Below are 23076 nucleotides of genomic sequence, written 5' to 3'. Positions count from 1 at the left end.
TACCAGCATCAAATATTCTCATCCCAGCTCCACACATGACCCTGGGTTTCCACATGTTCTTCCAAAGGCAGGATTCTCTCCCCCACCACCCTGCCCTGCTGCTCTGGCTTGAGAATTTTTGCAGAAGAGAACCAGAATTGCCCACAAACGGCTTTGTCTTTTCTTCCCAAATCCCAGAATTGTTAGAGATTTGCCCTGGGCTACACTTGTTAGTGAAAGATTAACGAATAAGAGAAATCTCCAAAATTAACACCAAGTCACCTCACTCCGCTTTTCTCATTAGACAGCACACTTTTTTTAGAAAATAAAGTGAACATAAAGATGAGGGTAGAAAAATTCCTTCTCTCTTTTCCGTCCCAACCCAACCGGGTCTCATCTGAAAACTTACGCGTCTCCTGGAGATACCATTGGCCTCCTTTGTAAGTGAATTGATGCTCATACACCTGCAGAGACCTGTGTCTTTCCATTTGCTAAGGGTCTCCTGTAGGCCTTGCTCTGTTCTTGCAGTTTTATTGCCTTAATTTGTTTAACCCACAATCATCTTGCAAAAAAGGGACAGTTACAGTCTGTGTTTTACCAATGAGGACACTGAGCTCACAGCACTTTGGGACTAACTTGCTCACAGTGTTGGGAGGGGGCGAGGCCAGGGCTCATGGCAGGTAACCGGGCCAAATGCAGCAAACAAGGGAATGCACGAGTGTACGCTTGAAGGCCTGGATACACACACAGCAGCCATCCGCTGAGTGCCCGCGCACACCAGGTGCTGAGAATCCACAAAAGGCAGCAGGAGTGTTCAACGTCCACCACGGGCCTTGCATCCCGCCTCAAGTCCTGGATGTCACAGCTGGTGCTTCTCCTGGAGCCTCTGGGATGTTGTGAGGTCTGCTGAACTCTGCCTCCACAAAAAGCCAGCACTCACAGGGACATCCTGATGCCATCCAGGCGTCCGAACGCCCTGATCCCCTGGAGCAGCCAGTGCCCGTCGAGCGCATCCACTCTCCAACATTCCGGAAAGAGAAGCCAGGTTCGGTTGTGAATGATGTGGGCTTTGTCGTGTGGACCTCCGTGGTTTTCTAGCTTACTTTCTGCTCAATGAAGGAGCCGGGGCACCGGTGCTTTGCCCCTTGCTCACGGCCGTCTCCGCAGAACCATGGTAGATGTTTAGTGCAAAGCTTTTTTTCTCCTTTCTGCTTCGTCCGGTGTCACTGGCTCACACGGTGCCGCACGCAGAGGACGTAGCCTTTTCATATTGGCTTCTTTCACCAAGTAACATGCATTTCAGGTTCCTCCCTGCCTTTTCATAACTTGATGGCTCATTTCTCTTTATCTCTGACTCATATTCCATTGTCTGGATGCGTTCATTTGTGTATCCATTCACCTACTGAAGGATATCTTTGTTGCTTCCAAGTTTTGGTAATTATGAATACAAGCTGCTATCAACATCTGTGTGCAGTTTTTTGCATGGACATAAATTTTCAGCTCATTTGGGTAAATACTTAAGAGCACCATTGCTGGGTCATGTGGTAAGACTTTAGTTTCATGATAACAAATACAGTCACATAATAAAAAAATCATAAAAAATCGAACAATACTATATATAACATGAAGGTTGCACCTTGGCCCCAGCCCTAATCCTGTGCTTACCTTATTTTACAAATGAGGAAAGCATGTCCCTGGGATGTAAGTGACTTGTTCTGGAGTCCACACCAGTAAGCTGTGGAACAAACACTTGCCCTGCAGGCCGTTGGAAGAGAGTCAAGGGTACTGGCCTGACTGCAGGTGTGAGGGTGATGGAGGCGGGGGGCTTGGCTTATCCCCTTCCCTTCCCCTTGCTGCTCCCTTTGGAACCCAGTCAGCACAAAGTGAGAAAACCAGGCTATGGGAAGAGGCCTCCGTGTGTGGTTGACAGCTGACAGCTGGCCTCAACTGCCAGACCTGTGAGAGAATTCACTGTCTTATGATTCTAGCCCCCAGCCTTCAGGCCGCCCCAGCTGACACCGAATGCAGCAGACACGCTGCCCTGCTGAGTCTGGTCCACGCTGCTAATCTAGGAGTGGTTTTTTTTTTTTCTTTTTTTGGCTGCACCACTCAGCTTGTGGGAACTTAGTTCCCTGACCACGGATTGAACCGGACCTTGGCTGTGAAAGCGTGGAGTCCTAACCACTGGACAGCCAGGGAATTCCCCAACTAATCTATGAATTAAAAAAAAGAAGAAGAAGAAGAAGGAGAATTGCTGTCGTTTTAAGCTGCTGGATTTGGGGGTGGTTTATTTCACAGCAAAAATAAGCAAAATGCATTAGAATATGACAGAATATTGCAGGCTCCTCTTGGACACTTCCTACCCTAGACCTGTAATTAGCCAATGAGAAATGGCACTTGAAGAGCATAGTCTGAACTCTTTGGGTGAATTGAATTTATAGATTAATTTGAGGAGAAACAACAATTTGCAACATCAAATCTTCTTATCCAGGAATATGCTGTCGCTATTTTAATCCATTCTTCTTTACCACCTTTCAATGAAAATTATTTTCTTCACATTGAAAATTTATTTGCTTTTTTTCATGGTTACTTCAGAGCTTTAGGTACTATCATGAATTTTTTTTTTTTTTTTAAATTTAGCTCTTTTGGGTGGATAGAAAAGCTATAGCTGTTATTAGTTGTTGTATATTAATCTTGTATCTGGCCAACTGCTTGAACTCTTAATAGTTCTAAAACTTTTTCAGTTGATTCTCTTGGATTTTTTAGGTAAACCATTCTATCATTTTTTTTCCTTTCTAAAACTTATACCTCTTACGCTTTTCTTTCTTTCTTTTTCTTTTTTTAAAAAAATATTTATTTATTTATTTGGCTGTGCCGGGTCTCAGTTGCGGCATGAAGGATCTTTAGTTGCGGCATGTGGAATCTAGTTCCCTGACCAGAGATCAAACCCAGGCCCCCTGCATTGGGAGCACAGTCTTAACCACTGGACCACCAGGGACGTCCCTCTAATGCTTTTCTTAATGCATTGTCTAGGGCCCCCCGCTTTATGCTGAATAGCGGTGGCGATTGTGGACATCCTTATTTGCTTCTGTCTTTAATGGGATTACTTCTAATGTTTCAACATTAACCTTGCTGTTTGCTTTATTTATTTATTTATTTATAATACAAACACCAAGCCATTTTATTTTATTTTTTTAATTAATTAATTAATTTTTGGCTGCATTGGGTCTTCACTGCTGCATGCGGGCTTTCTCTAGTTGCGGCAAGCGGGGGCTACTCTTCATTGTGGTGCTCAGGCTTCTCATTGCGGTGGCTTCTCTTGTTGCAGAGCACGGGCTCTAGGCACATGGGCTTCAGTAGTTGTGGCACACGGGCTCAGTAGTTGTGGCACACAGGCTTAGTTGCTCCAGGCATTTGGGATCTTCCTGGACCAGGGCTCGAACCTGTGTCCCCTGCATTGGCAGACGGATTCTTAACCACTGTGTCACCAGGGAAGTCCCACTATTTACTTTAAATTTTTGATAGATACTACTTTTTAGGTTAAGGAAGTTTCTCAACATTGTTAGCTTGTTGTGAGTTTTTATCAGCAATGAGTAGTGAGCTAGACACCTGAAACTAACACAACATTGTAAATCAACTATACTTCAATAAAAACTTAAAAAAAAGAAATGGGTATTGAAATTTATCAGTTACTTTTCTTACTGTTTGATATGATTTGTTTTCCCTTATGTATTAATGTACTAAATTACATTAATAGAATTTCTAATGTTCAACTATCCTGAATTCCTGTGATAAAATTCTGCTTGGTCATGAAATATGACTCTGCTGGATGTGATTGGTTTACATATTACTTAAGAGTTTTGTATCTATACACATAAATGAAAATAGCCCACGGTTATTGTTTGTGTGCGTACTATCATTCTGTGTTGTTTTCCAGGTTATCATAGTTTTGTAGAATAAGCTGGGAAACTTTCATTATTCTCCATGCTCTGTAAGTTTATATAAAGTAGGAATTACATGCTCCTTGAAGATTTACAGTAGGTTCACCGCCCAGACAGTCTGGGCTTGTGCCTTTATTTTAAGGGTATATCTTTGATACCTTCTTTTTTCTTTCTTTCTTTCCTTCCTTCTTAAACATTTTCAAGTGTACAGCTCAGTAGTGTTAAGTATACTCACGTTGTTGTGCAACAGATCTCTAGAACTTTTTCATCTTGCAAAACTAAAATTCTATATTCATTTAACAGCGACTCTCCATTTCCCCCCTCACCCCTCCAATTCCTGGCAACCACTATTCTGTTTCTATGAATTTAACTATTTAAAATTCCTCATTTAAGTGGAATCATACAGTATGACTTTTTGTGACTAGCTACTTCACTTAGCATAATGTCCTCAAGGTTTATTCATGTTGTAGCATGTGTCAAAATTTCCTTCTTTTTTAAGGCTGAATAATATTCCATTGTATGTATATACCACATTTTTTATCCATTCATCCATCAAGGGACACTTGGGTTGTTTCTGCCTTTTGGCTATTGTGAATAATGCTGCTATAAACATGGGTGTGCAAGTATCTCTTTGAGATCCTACTTTCTTTTGGATATATACCCAGAAGTGGGATTGCTGGATCATATGGTAATTCTATTTTTAATTTTTTGAGGAACCGCCATACTGTTTTCCATAGCAGCTGCACCATTTTACATTCCCACCAGCAGTGCACAGGGCTCCAGTTTCTGTACATCTTCACTAACACTTGCTATTTTCTGTTTGATAATAGCCATTCTAATGGGCAAGGGGTAATATCTTATTGTGGTTTTGATTTGCAGTTACCTAATGGTTAGTGATGTTGAGTATTTTTTCATATGCTTGTTGGCCATTTGTATATCATCTTTGGAGAAATGTTTCTTCATATCCTTCACCCATTTTTAAATAGGGTTGTGTTTCTTCTTCTTGAGTTGTAGTTCTTTATATATTTATATGTATATATATATTTTTTAAGATTTTTTTGATGTGGACCATTTTTAGAGTCTTTATTGAATTTGTTACAACATTGCTTGTTTTATGTTTCGGTTTTTTGGCCAAGAGGCAGGTGGGATCTTAGCTCCCCGACCAGGGATGGAACCCGCACTCCCTGCATTGGAAGGCAAAGTCTTAACCACTGGACCACCATGGAAGTCCCATGTAATTTGGATATTAACCCCTTATCAGATACATGGCTTGCAAATATTTTCTCCCATCCTGTAGGTTGCTTTTTCACTCTGCTGATTGTTCCCTTTGATGCAGGCATTTTAAAATTTGATACAGTCCCATTTATCTACTTTTATTTTTGTTGCATGTACTTTTGGCATTACATGCAAGGAATCATTGCCAAATCCAATGTCATGAAGCTTTTCCCATATGTTTTCTTCTAGGAGTTGTATAGTTTTAGGTCTTGCATTTAGGTCTTTAATCCATGTTGAGTTAATGTTTGTACATGCTGTAAGGTAAGGTCCAACTTCCTTATTTAGCATGAGGATATCCTGTTTTCCCAACACCATTTGTTGAAAAGACTGTTCTTTCCTCTATTGAACGTTCTTGGCACTCGTGTTGAAGATAATTTGACCATATATGTGAGGGTTTATTTCTGCACTCTCTCTTCTATTCTGTTGGTTTATATGTTTGTCTTTATGCTAGTCCCACACTGTTTCTGTTTGTCTTGTTTTGATTTTTTAAGATATAATTGACACATAACATATTAGTTTCAGGTGTACAGCATAATGATATGGTATTTGTATGTATTGCAAAATGATCACCATAAGTCTAGTTAACATCCAAACACTGTTTTTTGATTGCTGTAGCTTTATAAAAAGTTTTGAAATCAGGACATGTGAGACCTTCCTTCAACTTTGTTCTTTTGACTACCTTCTTAATTTCTTTTATGACTATTGGTCTGTTCAAGTTTTCTACTCTTCTTGAATCAATTCTTTTTTTTTATTGAAGTATAGTTGATTTACAATATTGTGTTAGCAAAGTGATTCAGATATATATATGTATATATATATACACACACATGTACACATATATGTATATATATATTTCAGATTCTTTTCCATTATAGGTTATTACAAGATACTGTTTCCTGTGCTATACAGTAAATCCTTATTGCTTATCTATTTTACGCATAGTACTTTGTATCTGTTAATCCCATATTCCTAATTTATCCCTCCCCCGTTCCCTTTCCCCTTTGGTAACCATAAGTTTGTTTCCTATGTCTGTGAGTCCGTTTCTGTTTTGTATCTCAATTCATTTGCATTATTTTTTAGATTCTACATATAAGTGGTATCATATATTTGTCTTTCTCTTGAATCAATTCTTGAACTTTATATTGTCCTAGAGAATTATCCATTTCATTTGATTTTTAATTTACAGGTAGACTTTTAATATAAATGGTCTCCTATAATTAAAAAAATAGATGCGCAGCCCAGCGAGTACGTGCCTCAGATTTCAGGCAAACAATGAGCAAGAAATTCCCTTTCATCTTAGAAGTTTATTACAAATCCATTGAACACTCTGGAATGTATGGAATCAGAGAGCAAGATCAAGAAAAATGGCTGAACAGCAAAAATTAGGAATTTGACCATCGATCAAAGTTTGCCCTATTTCGTAGTATCAGGCAAGATTAAAATCCCAAAGTTGACATGGATGGATTTTAGACTAAGTGTAAACTCTAATTAAGTCAGAGGTTTTGTTCTTTGGACTGTGAAGAAATTGATGGAAGGTTTGTTTATTATGTGATAAATGTTGTTTTGCTTACTACTCAAAATAAACCTGTTCTTTAAAAAAAACTCCCCAGTAATTCTAAACATATAAACCTTTCAAAATAGATAAGATAGTAAAGTATCTATTTTTAATATTTATTACATTTTTTCTTTTCCATTATAGTTTATTACAAGATATTGAATATAGTACCCTGCGCTATACAGTAGGGACCTTGTTTATCCAATTTATCCCCCTTTCCTTTGCCCTTTGGTACCACAAGTTTTTCTTCTATGCCTGTGAGTCTGTTTCTGTTTTGTAAATAAGTTCATTAATGTTTATTACATTTTAACTCAAACTATCTAAAACTATATTAACTAAAAATATTGCTTTTATCCATTTTCACTTTACCTGAAACAATACTTAAAACTCTACATCAATGTCTCTACTAGAGCCACTTTGGAATAAAATTCGTCATAAAATAAAAAAAAATAATAATAATTTTATATCTGATTACTAATGTTTGCATCTTCCATTTTTCATAATTCAAATTTGCCAAAAGCATGTCTAATTCATTATTGTTTTTAACTGACTCTGTTCTTTTATGTGGGGTTTATTAATTCCTTCTACTTTTTTTTTTGGTAACTATTTTATTTTATTAAATTATTAAATTATCTTCAGATATTTTTTGCTAAGCATTTTCTCTGAATAGGCTTTGGCTCGAATCCCCCAGGTTTTGTATAGCACTCTCACTGTAATTAATTTTGAAGTTAGCCCAAATAGTTTATTCCAGATTAGAGTAGGTCTTTTACCTAGGAGTTATTAAGAATGAACAGTATTTTAAAGATTCCGAAGATATATTTCTAGTAATAGATATATTTCTAAGATATACTTTCAGCCTCCTTTTTAAATTCTATTCAGTGAATCCTACTGCATTCCATTCAATGAATGTGCCCTGTATGATTTCAGAACTGAGTTTCAAAGAAGTAGGGGCAGGGAGGGCTCCCAAACATCCCTCCTCTCCTCTGGGTGATGCACATGCTTTCCTCCTAACCTTTGGTGTAAGATGGGCCCACCAGATGTTGAGACTCCCTGACTTTTCAAGGCTCCTTCTCATGAAAGGCCTGGGTGAGACTGAGGCGAGAGATGGGAGTTGGCAGTTGTAATGGGAATTCTTTAGCTCTGTAACTCGCAGAGCTAACTTCACCCTCCCTCCAGTTTCTCCCTACTTCTGATGCTTTGCCCATCATGTAGGTGGGTCCTTTCCAGCACTGCACTTGTCACTCCCTGCTCAAGAACTTATGACGATTTCTTATTGTTAACCACAGCATTGCTTCAAGGACCTCATTCTTTGAGGTGCTCATCAAATACAACTCTAAGAAAACATAGTAGCTGATGCCACAGCCTCAACCCCAACCTCCCAGATCCTCCTACTCATCCTAGTGTAAGTCTATTCACCTCTCCTTCCCTTTCCCAGCCCAAGGCACTGCATCCAGTGCTGTGCTTTTCACCAGTATTTATCTTTGAAATCTTGATTTCTGTCTAGATTTAAAGCTATTGAGGTAGAAACTAATTTTTTCTCAGGCTTACTCTCTTTCCAAACAATAAATGGGACATAATGTTTTCTCAGCATGATCTTACTTGATCATGGAATAGATTAGTGGTGTATTCTTCTCCACTGTTTACCATTTTTTCCATAAGCCCTGTCTGGCTATGACCTAGGTTCTGGATACACAGGAAAGACCTGGTCCTGAACTTGAAGGGAATCTCCTGCTCAACTGCACGGGCACCAGCACTGCTCCTAAAATGTCTGCTGAGGTGGGAAAATCATAATCTTCTCAAGCAGCCCTTGACTTGCCTAGGAAGTCAGACGGCCATGTCCATGAGGAGTTATCGGGCAGACTCTGAAGGCTGAATTCTGTGATTGGTATCAGGAGTTGGGTGAGACCCTCTGGGTTTCTGATTTCTAAATACTTACTTTGAGGAGCCTTCAGCTTGTCTTAACATTGTTGTGCAGGCAGATGCCAGAGGGATTGATTTAGAAGGCCAACAGGCATTATTTGTCTCAATTAAATGCTTTCCTTGTTACAATAAGCCAAATTGGCAGAAATTACTGAGGAGTGTTACTGTGGCTTCAAGTCACATCAGTCGGATGGACCCATACAGAACGCTTTTCCTCACTTGGCTATCACTAGAGCTCACCTCTCAAAGCAAGCAGATACCCATAAATGATCCAAAGTGACTCTTCAATCTTACACTCAGCAAAACATCAATACAGGGCTTCCCTGGTGGTGCAGTGGTTGAGAATCTGCCTGCCAATGCAGGGGACACGGGTTCGAGCCCTGGTCCAGGAAGATCCCACATGCCGCGGAGCAACTAAGCCCGTGCACAACTACTGAGCCTGCACCCTAGAGCCCGTGAGCCACAACTACTGAGCCTGCGCTCTAGAGCCTTCGAGCCACAGCTACTGAAGCCCGCGCACCTAGAGCCCGTGCTCTGCAACAAGAGAAGCCACCGCAGTGAGAGGCCTGTGCACGGCAATGAAGAGTAGCCCCCGCTCGCCGCAACTAGAGAAAGCCCGCATGCAGCAACAAAGACACAACACAGCCAAAAATAAATAAGTAAAATAAATAAATTTTAAAAAAAATCAATATATTGGCAGACCACTCTTTTTACTGAAGCATAATCCCAGAACCAAGGGCTCCCAAACTACTCAGTGAAAATGATGTAAGGGATGGGTGTGAGGAATGGCAGAGACCAAAAACCTCAGTGGCTTCTGAGCCTCTAATATGCTTTCCTAGGTGTGTGTGTGTGTGTCTGTGAGAGGGAGAGAAAGAGATCTTTCCCACCACATTGCCTTTGATTTCCTCGCGTTGCCTCCATCCTGGCAGCCATACACATCAGGGCAAAGCTACTGTTACCTGTATTAGTACCAAGAGAAAAAAGACTAACTGTACCAAGGAAAAGAATTAAAATGCTGTAAAGTTCCTTACTCATATCTTCAGTAGTTTTCCTACTTAGTGATTTATCTGCAGCTTGAATCGAGAGCTCATTTGCAGAAACATGAGCTCCAAGCCACATGTTTTGAGGCTGTATGTAGGCAAATTAAAAACAAAAAACCCCTTTTCAGTTAACTGTAACAGGAGGCACTGAGTACTCACTGCCCCTGCATGTCACACATATTTTCATTTAATCCTCACAATTTTAGGAGGCGGGTATTTCTTCCCTTGCCTACACATGAGGAAATTAAGGCTTAAAAGATGAAAGTGCTTGCCTAACAATGTAAAACTAAAGGAACCTGGGCAGTCTAGTTCCAGAATCCAAACCGAACCATTACATGCTAATGCCCAGGAAAATTTGAATCTTAAGGTAGCCAATTTCTTTCTTAAACTATCAAATAGAATACAGAGCTATTTCATTTAAGTTCCTGGTAAATATTTAGAAAAAAAAGTGTATGACTGGAACATAAACAAGAAATTACCTACAGGATGGGGAGGTAATAAAGTTCAACAAATATTCAACCTAATTTTGAGCTTCCCACAGGATCCATCCTGTAGTTGTAAGGTTTTTAGCATCAAAAGTACTCTCAGATCTGAGGTTCTCTGGGAAGTCAGGATATTATTCCTACTTTACAGATAGGTAACTTAAAGGCCTAAATGGTTACCATACAGACCACACGCCTCAGGGCCCAACCTAGGCCTGACCCACTCCTTTTCCCTCCGCAGTGCCTTCCAGAGGCCCACTGCAGCCTCTTCCAAGTGGGCACTATTCCTTCTCACCTCTGTCTAGAGATGAATTTACTAAATGTCTGTAGCATCCAAATCCCATCAGATGTTAATCCAGTCCTTTCAAGTTAGATGGGTAAGGCAGACAGTGAATGCTGCTCTGTAGGGCTTTCTCCGCCTTCCCCTACTCGCCCACCCCCTTCTGAGAAACCACTGTCATTAGGGCAGATATTATAGAACACTACCCAGGTCACTTTAGGAAGCTACTCTTCTGAAATTGATAAGCTAGGGTGGGAGGACATGACATTTATTTCCTTTTTAGGATCTTTAATTTCATCACTACAAGTGGCGCAAGTAAACAACTCCAGAGGGGCTTTCAGTTTGGAATAGAACCAAACCAGGATAAAATTAAAACGGAGGATAAACAATGTGTGTGATGAAAACTCCTTTTCCCATTTAGTTTTATAAGATCACCATTTTGGATTCTACTGAATTATCTGTATAGATTAAAAAAAAATTAGCTATAGAAGGGAAAGGAAAATGGAAACAGTATTAGCAGCGGTTGAGAATTAGGTTCTAGGTATCTTTTTATATATATTCTCAATTCTTAAAACCATGGATTTAAAAATAGTTCCATCTCATAGTAAAGATGAAGGCACTGAGGCTGAGATAACAGACCTAAGTTCACAAGGTTTGTAAATAGTGAGGTTAAATCCATGCCTGAACCCAAACTGTACTTAATCTCCTGAAGTGCATGTGGAAACAAACACGTGTGGGTGAAGATATGTGATTTAATTTGATCCTCAAAAACCATCATTTTATCAGTATCATTTTATCAGTAAGGAAACAGGCTTAAAGTTTCATCATATGAGGTGTGTAATCACGCTATGTAATTAGATTATGAATATTAAAAGACAGAATTAATACCATCAGTGTAATCAGTGGCCCTAGACTAGCATCCATGTGACAAAGATATTTTTGTTTTCCTTAAATCAGAGTAAACCTGAATGGTCAATGGAACTGTAATTGAGGTACAGAGGGGTATTTTATCTAGAGAAAAACACAAGACCAGGTTTATTTCATACAATGTTATTCACACATTTTTCACTTTCTAATTTATACATAATATACAAAGAAGTGAAGATAACATTATTTCATATGAACCAATAAGAGCCAGGACTTAAGACAAACTGGTCCAGAAACAACCCATATCAAGACACCCAAGAGTAAAGCCTAAGTGGCTCTGCCCAATTAAGTTTATTCTGAAATGTCATTTTCAGATTATACCAAAAATCCATGCCAATTTATTAAAAGGTGGAATTAGAGAGGTGGGCACCAAAAATAGCAGATCGCAAAATTTCTAGAAAACAAAATAAACCCTAAAATACTGGGAAGATTAGTTGTCAACACTGGGATACATGGGAACATCAAGAACCCAAGACAATTGTTCAGTTTCCCAGTGTGCCATTCTCTAGGACTTTCTAAATTTGCAGAAATAATTTGCCTGTGTGAACAGAAGATAAGGGTAAAGGAAAACCAGGAATTCAACTGTGCAAATCCAGGAAAGTCACCACCAATCTGCAACAAGGACAACTTTGATCCTGAAACCATGAGCTGATACTGGGAACAAAAGTTCAACACAGGTCCAAGACATTCTGAGGCTGGCAAAACAAAGTGGGGAAGAGTGGCAGAGAGCAGTTCTGTATGGAGGGAAAAAAGCTCTGTTACTGTGACTGGGACATGCTGATGAACTAGTGTGACTATGAGAAGGGACCGTGACAGTGACAAGTGGTTAAATTTTATGGCCTCAACACGGAATGTTGGGTTAGAAAACCAGAATAACTCAACATCAAACATGAAAAAGTATGCCTGGCACCCCAAACTTTATGCCGTTATTCTTAGGTTCATGATATGAACAGCTATGTGAAAAAACCTTTATATTCAATATTGTGCTCAGAAGATAGCTTTTCTTCTGCAGACTTCTAATAAAAAAATCCCTCACATGTTCAATTGAAAGAGATAGCATGGTTCATTAGTTTTTAGCACTAAACATAAGTGGGTCAACATAAAAGTTTTATACAAAATACTGACTTCAACAAAATACAAAGCACTTTCTTTATCTTTCAGAAACTGAATATACAAAGCAAGTTTTTTTTTTCCAAAATATTTTCATAGGCAAAGGATTAAAAACGATTTTAATTATACACATATGGTCACAATTTTGCCTTAAAAAGATTGTTGGGAAATGTACATAAGGCCGCTTGTAAATGTACATCATGTTACTGTTATGTCTTATGTCCAGAGAAAAAATGTTATCATACAGATTTGCTATTACTTGGGAGTAGGCTATTCAAAAATACAGTACTCTTCTGTACAAAGAAAAAAAGTCACATCACATTTAATAAGATGGAAAAAGCATTGGCCTCCATGGTAACCAAATATCTCAGGTCCAATACTTTCTTTTATGCACAATACCCTGACTTCTTCAAAGTGATCCAAATCCTAGCATGTCCATATTAACAGAGTCAACAACTATGTTATAAAACAAAATGTTTTTCACAATAATAAAAAGAAAGCTGGTTCATACTTCTGAAACCATATAAAGATAAAAAATTTTTAAAAAATCACTCTTGATTTGGAGAAATAAATTTACATTATACAACACTATATGCCAGGTCAGAGGGCAGGGACATAAATGTACACTAAAATGCAAATGTTTCCCAAAGAGATAAAACAAATTCCATTTACAGCATTAAGGTTTACAAATGTACACCTGTACAACCAAAGAAAACATCATTACTAAATTAGCAAGGCTTTTTATAATAAACATTGAAACATGATTTGCTTTCAAAGTGTAAACTTACATCTATTACTACACACACACAATGCATATATTTATAGGAAGCAAAAAAAGCTATCTGAATATGTAATCATGCTTAAATGTTGAGCTATCAAATTCACTTTTCAGTGGCCCCTTTTCACCTCTATCTGGTTCCTACTTTCTGAATCTACTATGAAAAAGCAAAATAAATCTCAACACTTTTTCAACATGTCCTTGTAATTCTATAAGCAAAACAATATACAAATCTCCACTCTTTCTCATCGCAAACCAAACTGAAAAGTTAAAATGGAACTTAACTTTTCGTTTAGCGTACTTAACTGGAAGTGTCACCATGATTTTGTTTTTTCTACCTCTTACAACAATTACATATGTAAGTATATACAATACTTCTGTACATTGCCAGAGACATTTTGGGGGGCAGTATTTGTATTAAAACCACATCTACTGTAAATAATGTAAGTTCTTTTCATTTCAAATCACTTAACTCTTGTCTTACCTGCCGAGTTTTTATTTGCATGATAGTTTGTGAATTACCAAAATACAACTTAACTTTCTTTTAAAAATATTAATAATATTTATGCAGTTGATTGTTAATCTGTTATAAAAGGCTTCACACAAAGGACAAAAAAACCCCATAAGGACTATATTTCTATATACATTTCTATAAACCTGTTGTGCTATGGGGTCCGTAGACCTACCAGACTGCAAGCCAGTTTATTAAAAGAATACTGTACTTTTTCCTTTAAAAACTATTTTTGTGACTTTACAAGGTAAAAATTTACAAAATATGTGACAGCATTTTTTGATACAGTTACATCATATACAGGCATTCTGTGCTTTGCCAGCAATCCAATCTGATAGGTCTCCACTCAGGGCTGAATATAATTTATAATTCACCACCCCCCACCCCCAAATATACACAAGAACCTTAAAAAATTTACAAATGGATGAATAAAGTCAATAAATAGTTTCACTTTAAAAAAAATTTGAAGATTCATAGTTGAGTTGTGTTTTGATAATTCACAAAAGAAACGTTCCTCTCACACGGTTACATCATCTTCTCTTTTTCCTTTACAGCATTCCATTTGGTGGTCCTCCAATAGGCCCTAGATCTGGGCTATTTTTCAAATAATATTTTTCCAACTTGGCCAGTATATGCTTCCCATATGTGTATTTGCGCAAAGTAGTAATGTGAGGTCGAATCTGAAAAATAAATGATCTGCTTAGGAAATCTAAGTTATTTTAGTTTCTGATTCCTTAAAAAAGCGCCCCCAAATTTGGGTGATTTGGAAGAATAACTGAAATTTTAAAATTCAAATCCCAAGAAAGTTGTTTGCAAAAGCAGTTCTGTTCCATTCAATCTCTCCCAACTTCTACTCTCAAAATTGTTCAATGAATAAACAAACCACTATTCCTATAAACTATTACACATGCAAACAAAACAGTAGAGGGGCTCCAAACATAGCAGAGAAGTATCACTAATGAGCTATTATATTCTTGTAAGGTTTACGAGGGCAAAGTTCTATAACTCTAAGCAACTGGACAAAAATTCAATACAAAATGGAGCAAAAGACATGAACAAGCAATCAGACGTGTGATAGCTAATACATTTAACACGTTCAATATCTCCTTAACTGTTTTAAAACTGGAAATGAGAAGAATCATATCATTATCTTTCCATCCAGACTGGCAAAGATTTTATAAATAATAACTGGTATTGATGAGACAACAGTAAAACAGGCACTTTTCTCAAATACTAGATAGATGTGCAAACTTCTACAAGATTTCTGGAGAGCTACTTGGCAGAAATCTATTAAAATGTAACATGTTCACATACTCTGTGCCAGCAATTCCACATCTAGGGATTTACCTTACAAAAACACTTAATTATGCAAAGATGTTTATATAAACACTGCTAAGAACAGTTATTAAATAATCAAAATGCCCTAAATATGATATTGATTAAATAATGCAGTTGTTAAAAATAAGACTGAAAAAAATGTTATAGTTATATATTCTTAAGCAGAAATACTAAATTTTTAAAAACACAGAAAATCAAGAGGGCAGTGTTCTTTTTAACAGTAAGTTTTCCTGTGGAAATTAATGATTTCTTAAAGAATCATTTGATTCTAGCAGGACAGAGAGAGAAAACAGCTTAATTGATTAAAAAAAAATTAAACCGATATAAATTTTCTCTTTAAGAAAATTTACTAGGTTAGTAAGAAAATTTAATCAGATTTTAAAATCAATGTTCAGCCAATGTATTATGGCAAATCAAATATACCTAAATCAGATGGTGAAGGGAAAAACAATGCTAACGGTAGGTAAATAGATGAGAAATGAATGTGATTTTACTGCGTTGATTACCTTAAGAATTTAATAAAGGGGTATATCATACCTACATCTGCCAATGGTTTTCCACTGATTTTAAATTTTCTGCAGTTGTAACAATTCTGAGGAAATTAAAGCCTAGGGAAGTTAAATGAGTAGCCTGAAGTCACACAAAGTGAATCATCTATTTTAAGTGCTATAAACTGTATTACCTTGTGCATGATTATCTTTCTCTGAGCAGGTTCAGCCATATCAATCATCTTCTGAACTACATAGTTGGCATACTGGTCCTTCATCATGGTGTATAAGGCACTGTGAGGACCATCATTCTGGCAGCAAACTTCATCAATCAGTAATGCTCTCTCAGCACGGGACGCATGAGTAACACACTTTTCTACTACATTGCTAAAAAATTAAAGTACATACAAAAAAAATTATTTTGTTATTTTTTAATAGAAAAATTTCCTTGGTTTTTGAAAGAACTTGCTCAATGAACTGGAAGACAGAAGAGTCAAAATAGGATTCTCTTGTAATTCTCTTACAGTTACTTTCAAAACAGAAATTAATATCATAGAAGAACCCATATTGGATATCTGCAAGTTTAATTACAGGCCTCAAAATTATAATTAAATAAAAATTAAAACTGTAATTCAAGTGTGGGGGAAGTAGGTCATTAATAAGGTCTGAGGCTTTCATGAACATGCACTAAATAAATTAGATTTGCATTTATTTACACATCTTGGGGAGAAATAATTTTCCAAATACACATTTCAAAAATGGAATACATGAGGGCAAACCAATTTGTTGTGTAGATTCTATAAGAACAAAAACAACATTCTATTATGTACCTTTTGCCTCTACTAAAAAAAAACTATATTCCAATGCTATATTTTACATGCATTTCTGTGCTTACTAATAAAAGCCAGAGAGTTGAAAGACTTGACCCCTGGAATTAAAACATAACGCAATACCTGGCAAACTTGTGTTGACTCAGGGCTAAGACCTTTCCTCTGATTTCAGAAACAATCTTGCTCTTGTCTTCAGGTCGACCATGTTCCAGTACATGCTGAATAACATAATTGCCATACTGATCCTAAGTGCAGATATTAAAAAATTACTTTCCTTAAGAATAATGGTAATTCTTTAAAAAGACGTTCATCAATTTTCTAAAAATCCAATAGTACAATCAGGAGAATACAACAGGCTTTTGTCTCACTGAGTGTTTCTATAATGTGTTAACAATAAATTATATTTCCTTTTAAAAAAATCAGAATATTTTCAAAAATATATAAACATTTCAAAATATTAGGGAGTTTATACCTGTACCAACTGCTCTGTATGTTGGTGAAGTTCTTCTAAGATAGGTAAGGTCTGTTCTGCAGTGCAGTGCTCTAGAATGCGCTGGATTACTCTGCAGCCATAAGGATGAGTTGAAAGTACAAACACCTTAAAACAATTAGAAGAAATAAATTTCCATTTTGTGACATTTTTGGAAGGACAGGTTTTTGATAACATGCTGAATTAATTTAAAATAGAACGGGGAATTCACATTTATTGATAATATGCCAACTGTCATGTGACAAAGGCTGGGAAGCAGGGTACTGAATTTAGGAGCTAACGGATATCCTTTTTGTTTGTTTTTATACTGACTTTTTAAAAACTTTTTATTTTATATTGGAGTATAGCCGATTAACAATGTTGTAATAGTTTCAGGTACACAGCAAAGCGATTCAGCCATACATATACATGTATCCATTCTCCCCCAAACTCCCCTCCTATCCACGCTGCCACATAACATTAAGCAGAGTTCCCTGTGTTATACAGTAGGTCCTCACTGGTTATCCATTTGATATACAGCAGTGTGTCAATCCCACGCTTCCTAACTATCCCTTCCCCCACCGCCGGTAACCGTAAGTTCACTAACGAATATTTTGATCAAAAGGAACCTAATCAGAAGATGGAAGGCATGTAATAATGACAAGGAATGGATTGTGCAGTAGGGGTAGTGCATGTTGTAATTAGAAGCTATTAATTATTGTTATTGATTACTAACTGATATTTATTTTGCCTTTTATTATACAGTCCTAAGTCTTCTTCCCTCCTCTCCCTCTCCCAGAAAATTTGGAAAACACTGTTGGGCTTACAATTCTAACAGTAGTTGTCTTTACTTCTTAGAGTAATATAAATTAAACTCATATTTCTACATTTTTCAGCTGCAAAAAATGAAGCTATCTATTGACTCACTCTATTAAAGAGGCAGAAATTAAGGCACATTCAGTATTTATCTCCTATTTTTGTATGAAAGTACTGGGTATTATCTTTTGATTTATAAAAAATATGTTAGTTAACACTCAAATTCTAACTAATTAGAAGCCAAAAATCAATCTTACTTGTCCTTTGAAAGCATCAATGATGAACTGTAGTGACTGTGGCTGAACACATTCAATACATTTTTGTACAACATGGTTTCCATTTTGATCTTTCACACATTTGAGTACATGACCATCTAGCTCCTTTACCATTTCACTCTGCAAAAGAGAAAACATTTAAATTACCTCACCAAACAGCATAGAAGGATTTTACATAAAAGTACTGAGGTAGGAACAAAAGTATACTCAAAAATTTATTTGCAATTTTTTATATGTCAAAGTTTAAAATTCCCACCCCATCCCCCAAAGTGTAATAAGCAGAAGCCACTGAAGGTGAGAATTACTAAAACATTTTACAGGATTATAATGTAAATGATACCTGCTGAAATATAACTTAGTGATACTCAATTTGCTATACACTACTATCTTCACTGTGTACATCTTCCATTTATCTTTCTCAGCTGACAACTAATATAATGATTTTAGAATTCTACGTTTTTTCTCTACTGAGCATACCCCTTCCCCCATTTAATAATAATAATTATTATCATTTTTTGGCTGTGCCACACAGCATGCGGGATCTTAGTTCCCCAACCAGGGATTGAACCTGTGCCCCCTGCAGTGGAAGTGAGGAGTCCTAACCACTGGACTGCCAAGGAATTTCCCCAAATAATTATTTTTGATGGCTCCTTGAGTTTATCAAGCACCCAGAAAAGGGTAAGGAGTTGAGTGAGCACTGATGGGCTATGTGATTTTCACGTAATATCTCAATTATGAGAAGAAATTATTGTTGAGCATTTTACTCTTCTTTTTAATAATCTTATAACAAAGAACTTGATTCAGGGAATTCCCTGGCAGTCGAGTCGTTAGGACTCCGAGCTTCCATTGCTGGGGCCTGTGTTCGATCCTTGGTCGGGGAACTAAGATCCCACAAGCCGCTTGGTGCGGCCAAAAAAAAAAAATAAGAACCTGACTCAATATAACTTTCCTTTATCATTTGATACCTTCTTCAGGGACAGATTCTCAGGAGATTTTAGATTTTTGCTCATTTAATGGGCAAAAATGACACCTTTCAATTTATATTTGATTACTAATAAGGTTAAACTTATTTACAGTAAGGTTTATTTACTAAGTGCATTTTCTTTTAAACTAACAATCTTAGTATTTTTCTCATAAGTTTGTAAGACTTCATTAAATAAACATCTTAATCCTTAGGGAAAAATACAGGTAGCCACACAATAACCTGCGTGCCTTATTAGTGCAATAGGAAATAGTACTGTGAAGAAATGGAGTACACCTAGTGTAAACATATTCACATTTTTTTTTTTTGGCTGCGCCGTGCAGCATGCAGGGTTTTAGTTCCCCGACCAGGGATCGAAGCCATGTCCCCTGCAGTGGAAGTGCAGAGCCCTAACCCCTGGACCACCAGGGAATTCCCGGTATTCACATTTAAAATTTCTCTCACCCAGGGACTTCCCTGGTGGCACACAGGTTAAGAACCCACCTGCCAATGCAGGGGACACGGGTTTGATCTCTGGTCCAGGAAGATCCCACATGTCATGGAGCAACTAAGCCTGTGCGCCACAACTACGGAGTCTGCGCTCTAGAGCCCACTGAGACACAAAAACGGAGCCCGCACGCCACAACTACTGAAGTCCACGCGCTCTAGGGCCCGCATGCTGCAACTACCGAAGCCCCGCGCCTAGAGCCCGTGCTCTGCAACAAAGGAAGCCACTGCAATGAGAAGCCGCGCACCACAACAAAGAGTAGCACCTGCTTGCTGCAACTAGAGAAAGCCGGCGCGCAGGAACGAAGACCCAACGCAGCCAAAAAAATCCCCAAAACACTCTCACCCAAAAAACTCTCAACTGTATTCTGACATAACTAGAGGAATCCTTGAAGTCAAGATATCACACAAATGTTAGTCATAAACTAAATATGAACTAAATTACAAAATCAAATGTACTTAAGAATCCAAACAGGAGGGAATTCCCTGGTGGTCCAGAGGTTAGGACCATGCACTCTCACTGCCGAGGGCCTGGGTTCGATCCCTTGTCAAGGAACTAAAATCCCATAAGCCATGCAGAGCGGGGTGGGGCGGGGGTGGGGGAAGAATCCAAATAGGAAATGTAATACCACTAATCATCTGAAGCTTACTCCCAATGCTTTATATTTTCAAATATTAAAGACACGTAAAATATCGTTTTTTTTTTAAAAAGAAAGAATTGGAAAATTTTACTCAAGCCAAACTTGAGGATTATAACCTGGGAAGGGCATCTCAGAAAGCTCTGAGAACTGTTCCCAAAATATCTTTAAAGTATCTATACCAGTCTGAGAGTTAAGAGCAGAGAAGTTCTAAGTACCAATACAATCAAACTGTTACTCTCTCTCCATTATGACACATCTTCAATGACTCTAAAACTCAGGATTTCCTCAAGAGGAACAATGCTATTTTCTCACAGATGTTCACTGCTGTGATTAATGTATATACATAACACATACATATCCATCCATCCATCCATATATATTATTGCCTTTAATTCTGGAATTTATCATATGAATGTAGGTTGAGAGTCAAAGCCAATCTCTTTCCAAACTTACTAATTACCAATACCTTTTAAGAAATATTTTCTTTACTCTTATTATATTTCATTGTAATACATAAACCAGTTATATACAGTATCTATGGGAGGTTATGAATTTCATTTTAAAAGTCTGTTTACCTCATGTGCAAACCATGCTAGTGATGCTACACAGTTTCTTTAAAAAATCTAGTGGATAAGCAATTTTCCTCATCCCTTACTCTCCTTAATATCCTTGTCTATTTAAAATAATTTAAAAATTTATTTTGATCATTTACAAGAAAATTCCTATGAGCACATAATTGGAATTGTACTAATCCCTTTTTTACTTAGAATACTTAGACCTTTCCATCCAAGAACATGGTATACTTCCCAATTAATTTATATGTGCTCTCTTTTCTCTTAAAGAACTGTAAATCTTGTTAAGAGGATGCTTTAGGCTACTTTTCCTGTTGAATGAAATTTTTAAAACTTTGTATATACTTTTTTTTTTTTTGGTCACGTCGTGCGGCTTGTGGGATCTTAGTTCCCCCGACCAGGAACTGAACCACTCCCTCAGCAGTGAAAGTGCGGAGTCCTAACCACTGGACCACCAGGGAATTCCCTGTATATACATTTTTAACTGGCATATAGGAATGCAATTGGTTTTAAAATATTTATTCTTATGACAGAAGTATAAGTGCAATCCAAATAAACACTGGGAATAGTAAAATATATTCCTGATACTACAGAAAATCAAATGAGTTGTGGTAGCAGAAACACCCACCATCTAGCACTCTGCTTGACATATAGTAGGTACTCAAATCCTTTCACTTAGAAATGAAAAGATGAAGAAAATGAACAGAGGACAGATCAAAGATCTGTTGTGTAACTTTCAATTAATTACATACTCTTTTGAGATAGATTTAAAAAAATATTTTAGTCTGTGGAAATATTTAACATTTCACTCCAAGATTATTGTAAGATAAAAATTTAAAAATTGGATAAAATAATACAAAAATTTTGTCTTAACTTACAATTACCTGCTGGTCAGATGAAATAGACTCTAATGCTTTCTGAATAACACGGCAGCCATACATCTGCAATGCTAAGGGTAGAACATGACCACGAATACGAGTAGCCAGGGCTAATTTTTGATCCAAACTCCCAAACTGACAGAAAAAAAAAATTAATAAAAATGACTATAATATTACTTGGTTAAACCTGAATAACCCACTGTTTGCAGTCTATTTAATCTATTTATAAAATATCACATTTGGCAAGTATGTAGGGAGAAGGCATTTAGGTAAAAGCGAATTAAGATAGACCCAGAGGTCCTTGAAATAATATCACTTTTTAGAGGGTAAGTCAGTCTATCTACTATTTCCTTTTTACTAACATATTAACCACCTGTTATTCTTTTAAAGTAAACATCTTCACTCTTCATTTCAAACAAACACCCCCACTGTCTTTTAATAAAATGAATTTCTGAGGCATACATTCAGAGCAGATAATTCTCAACTATATTCTGACTGTGGAGGAAATCTGTTAAGTCAAGCTACAACATAGATGTTTAGTTATAAACTAAAAAATTTGCTGAATTACAAAATAAATGACACCTAACAAATCCACATAAAGACTGTACTACTATTCATTAATTGCTTCACATAAGACTTACTCCTAATGCTTTATATTTTCAAATATATTTCAAATATTAATCAGGATTGGTATTAAACTTCTCATTTAATGTAAGACCATATACTTAAAAAACATATACCATAAAATATGACATTTTAACCATTTTTAATTCAGTGGCATTGACTATATTCTCACCATGTGCAATCACCACCACAATCTGATTCCAAATCCTTCCATTGCCCCAAACAGAAACACTGTACTCATTAAGCAATAACCCCCTATTCCCCCTCTTACCCCAACCGGTCTACTAGTAAGACTAGGAAACCCTAGCCGACTTTATGTCTCTATGAATTTGCTTATTCTAGGTATTTCACCTAAATGGAGCCCTGTAATGTTTGTTCTTTTGTACCTGGCTTATTTCACTTAGTTCCATCCATGTGTAAGCATGTATCAAAGCTTCATTCCTTCTTATGGCTGAACAATATTCTATTGCATGTATATACCACATTCTGTTTATACATTCATCTGCTGGATTGTTTCCACCTTTTGGCTATTATAAACAATGCTGAAATGAACACTGGTGTTTATGTCCTTGTTTTCAATCCTTTTGGGTATATACCTAAGGATGGAATTGCTGGGTTATATGGTAATTTTATGTTTAGATTTTTGAGGAACTGCCAAACTTTTCCACAGTGGCTGCACCACTTTACATTCCCACCAACAATGTACAAGGGTTCTCATTTCTCCACATCTTCACAAACATTTGTTATTTTCTGTTTTTTAAATTACAGCCATCCCACTAGATGTAAAGTAGACTCTCCTTGTGGTTTTGATTTGCATTTCCCTAATGACTAAGGGTGCTGAGCTTCTTTTCACGTGCTTACTGCACATTTGAATATCTC

The 23076-nt window shown here is 37.0% G+C and overlaps 1 protein-coding gene across 10 annotated transcripts in view; it reads right to left on the bottom strand.

The window, feature by feature from the left end:
• Positions 1 to 11506: 11506 nt before the first annotated feature.
• The window catches only part of PUM2 (pumilio RNA binding family member 2), a 91118-nt gene continuing 79548 nt past the window's right edge, over positions 11507 to 23076 (bottom strand). For 5 of the 10 annotated variants that reach the window (XM_082427447.1, XM_082427453.1, XM_082427444.1 and 2 more), the window contains 6 exons: positions 21574 to 21708; positions 17997 to 18134; positions 16927 to 17052; positions 16578 to 16699; positions 15819 to 16011; positions 11507 to 14478 (listed from right to left, as the gene is read on the bottom strand). In XM_082427447.1, coding sequence (XP_082283573.1) covers positions 14347 to 14478; positions 15819 to 16011; positions 16578 to 16699; positions 16927 to 17052; positions 17997 to 18134; positions 21574 to 21708 — 846 coding nt within the window. In that variant the 3' untranslated portion in view covers positions 11507 to 14346. The remainder of the gene's footprint in view (positions 14479 to 15818; positions 16012 to 16577; positions 16700 to 16926; positions 17053 to 17996; positions 18135 to 21573; positions 21709 to 23076) is intronic. The other 5 variants (XM_082427448.1, XM_082427445.1, XM_082427446.1 and 2 more) reach the window with 2 other exon arrangements.

Source organism: Balaenoptera physalus (genome assembly GCF_965194825.1).
Source record: "Balaenoptera physalus genome assembly, chromosome: 15".
Taxonomy (NCBI): domain Eukaryota; kingdom Metazoa; phylum Chordata; class Mammalia; order Artiodactyla; family Balaenopteridae; genus Balaenoptera; species Balaenoptera physalus.
Note: the sequence above shows the minus strand (reverse complement) of the source record. Positions and strands in the feature narration are given on the sequence as shown.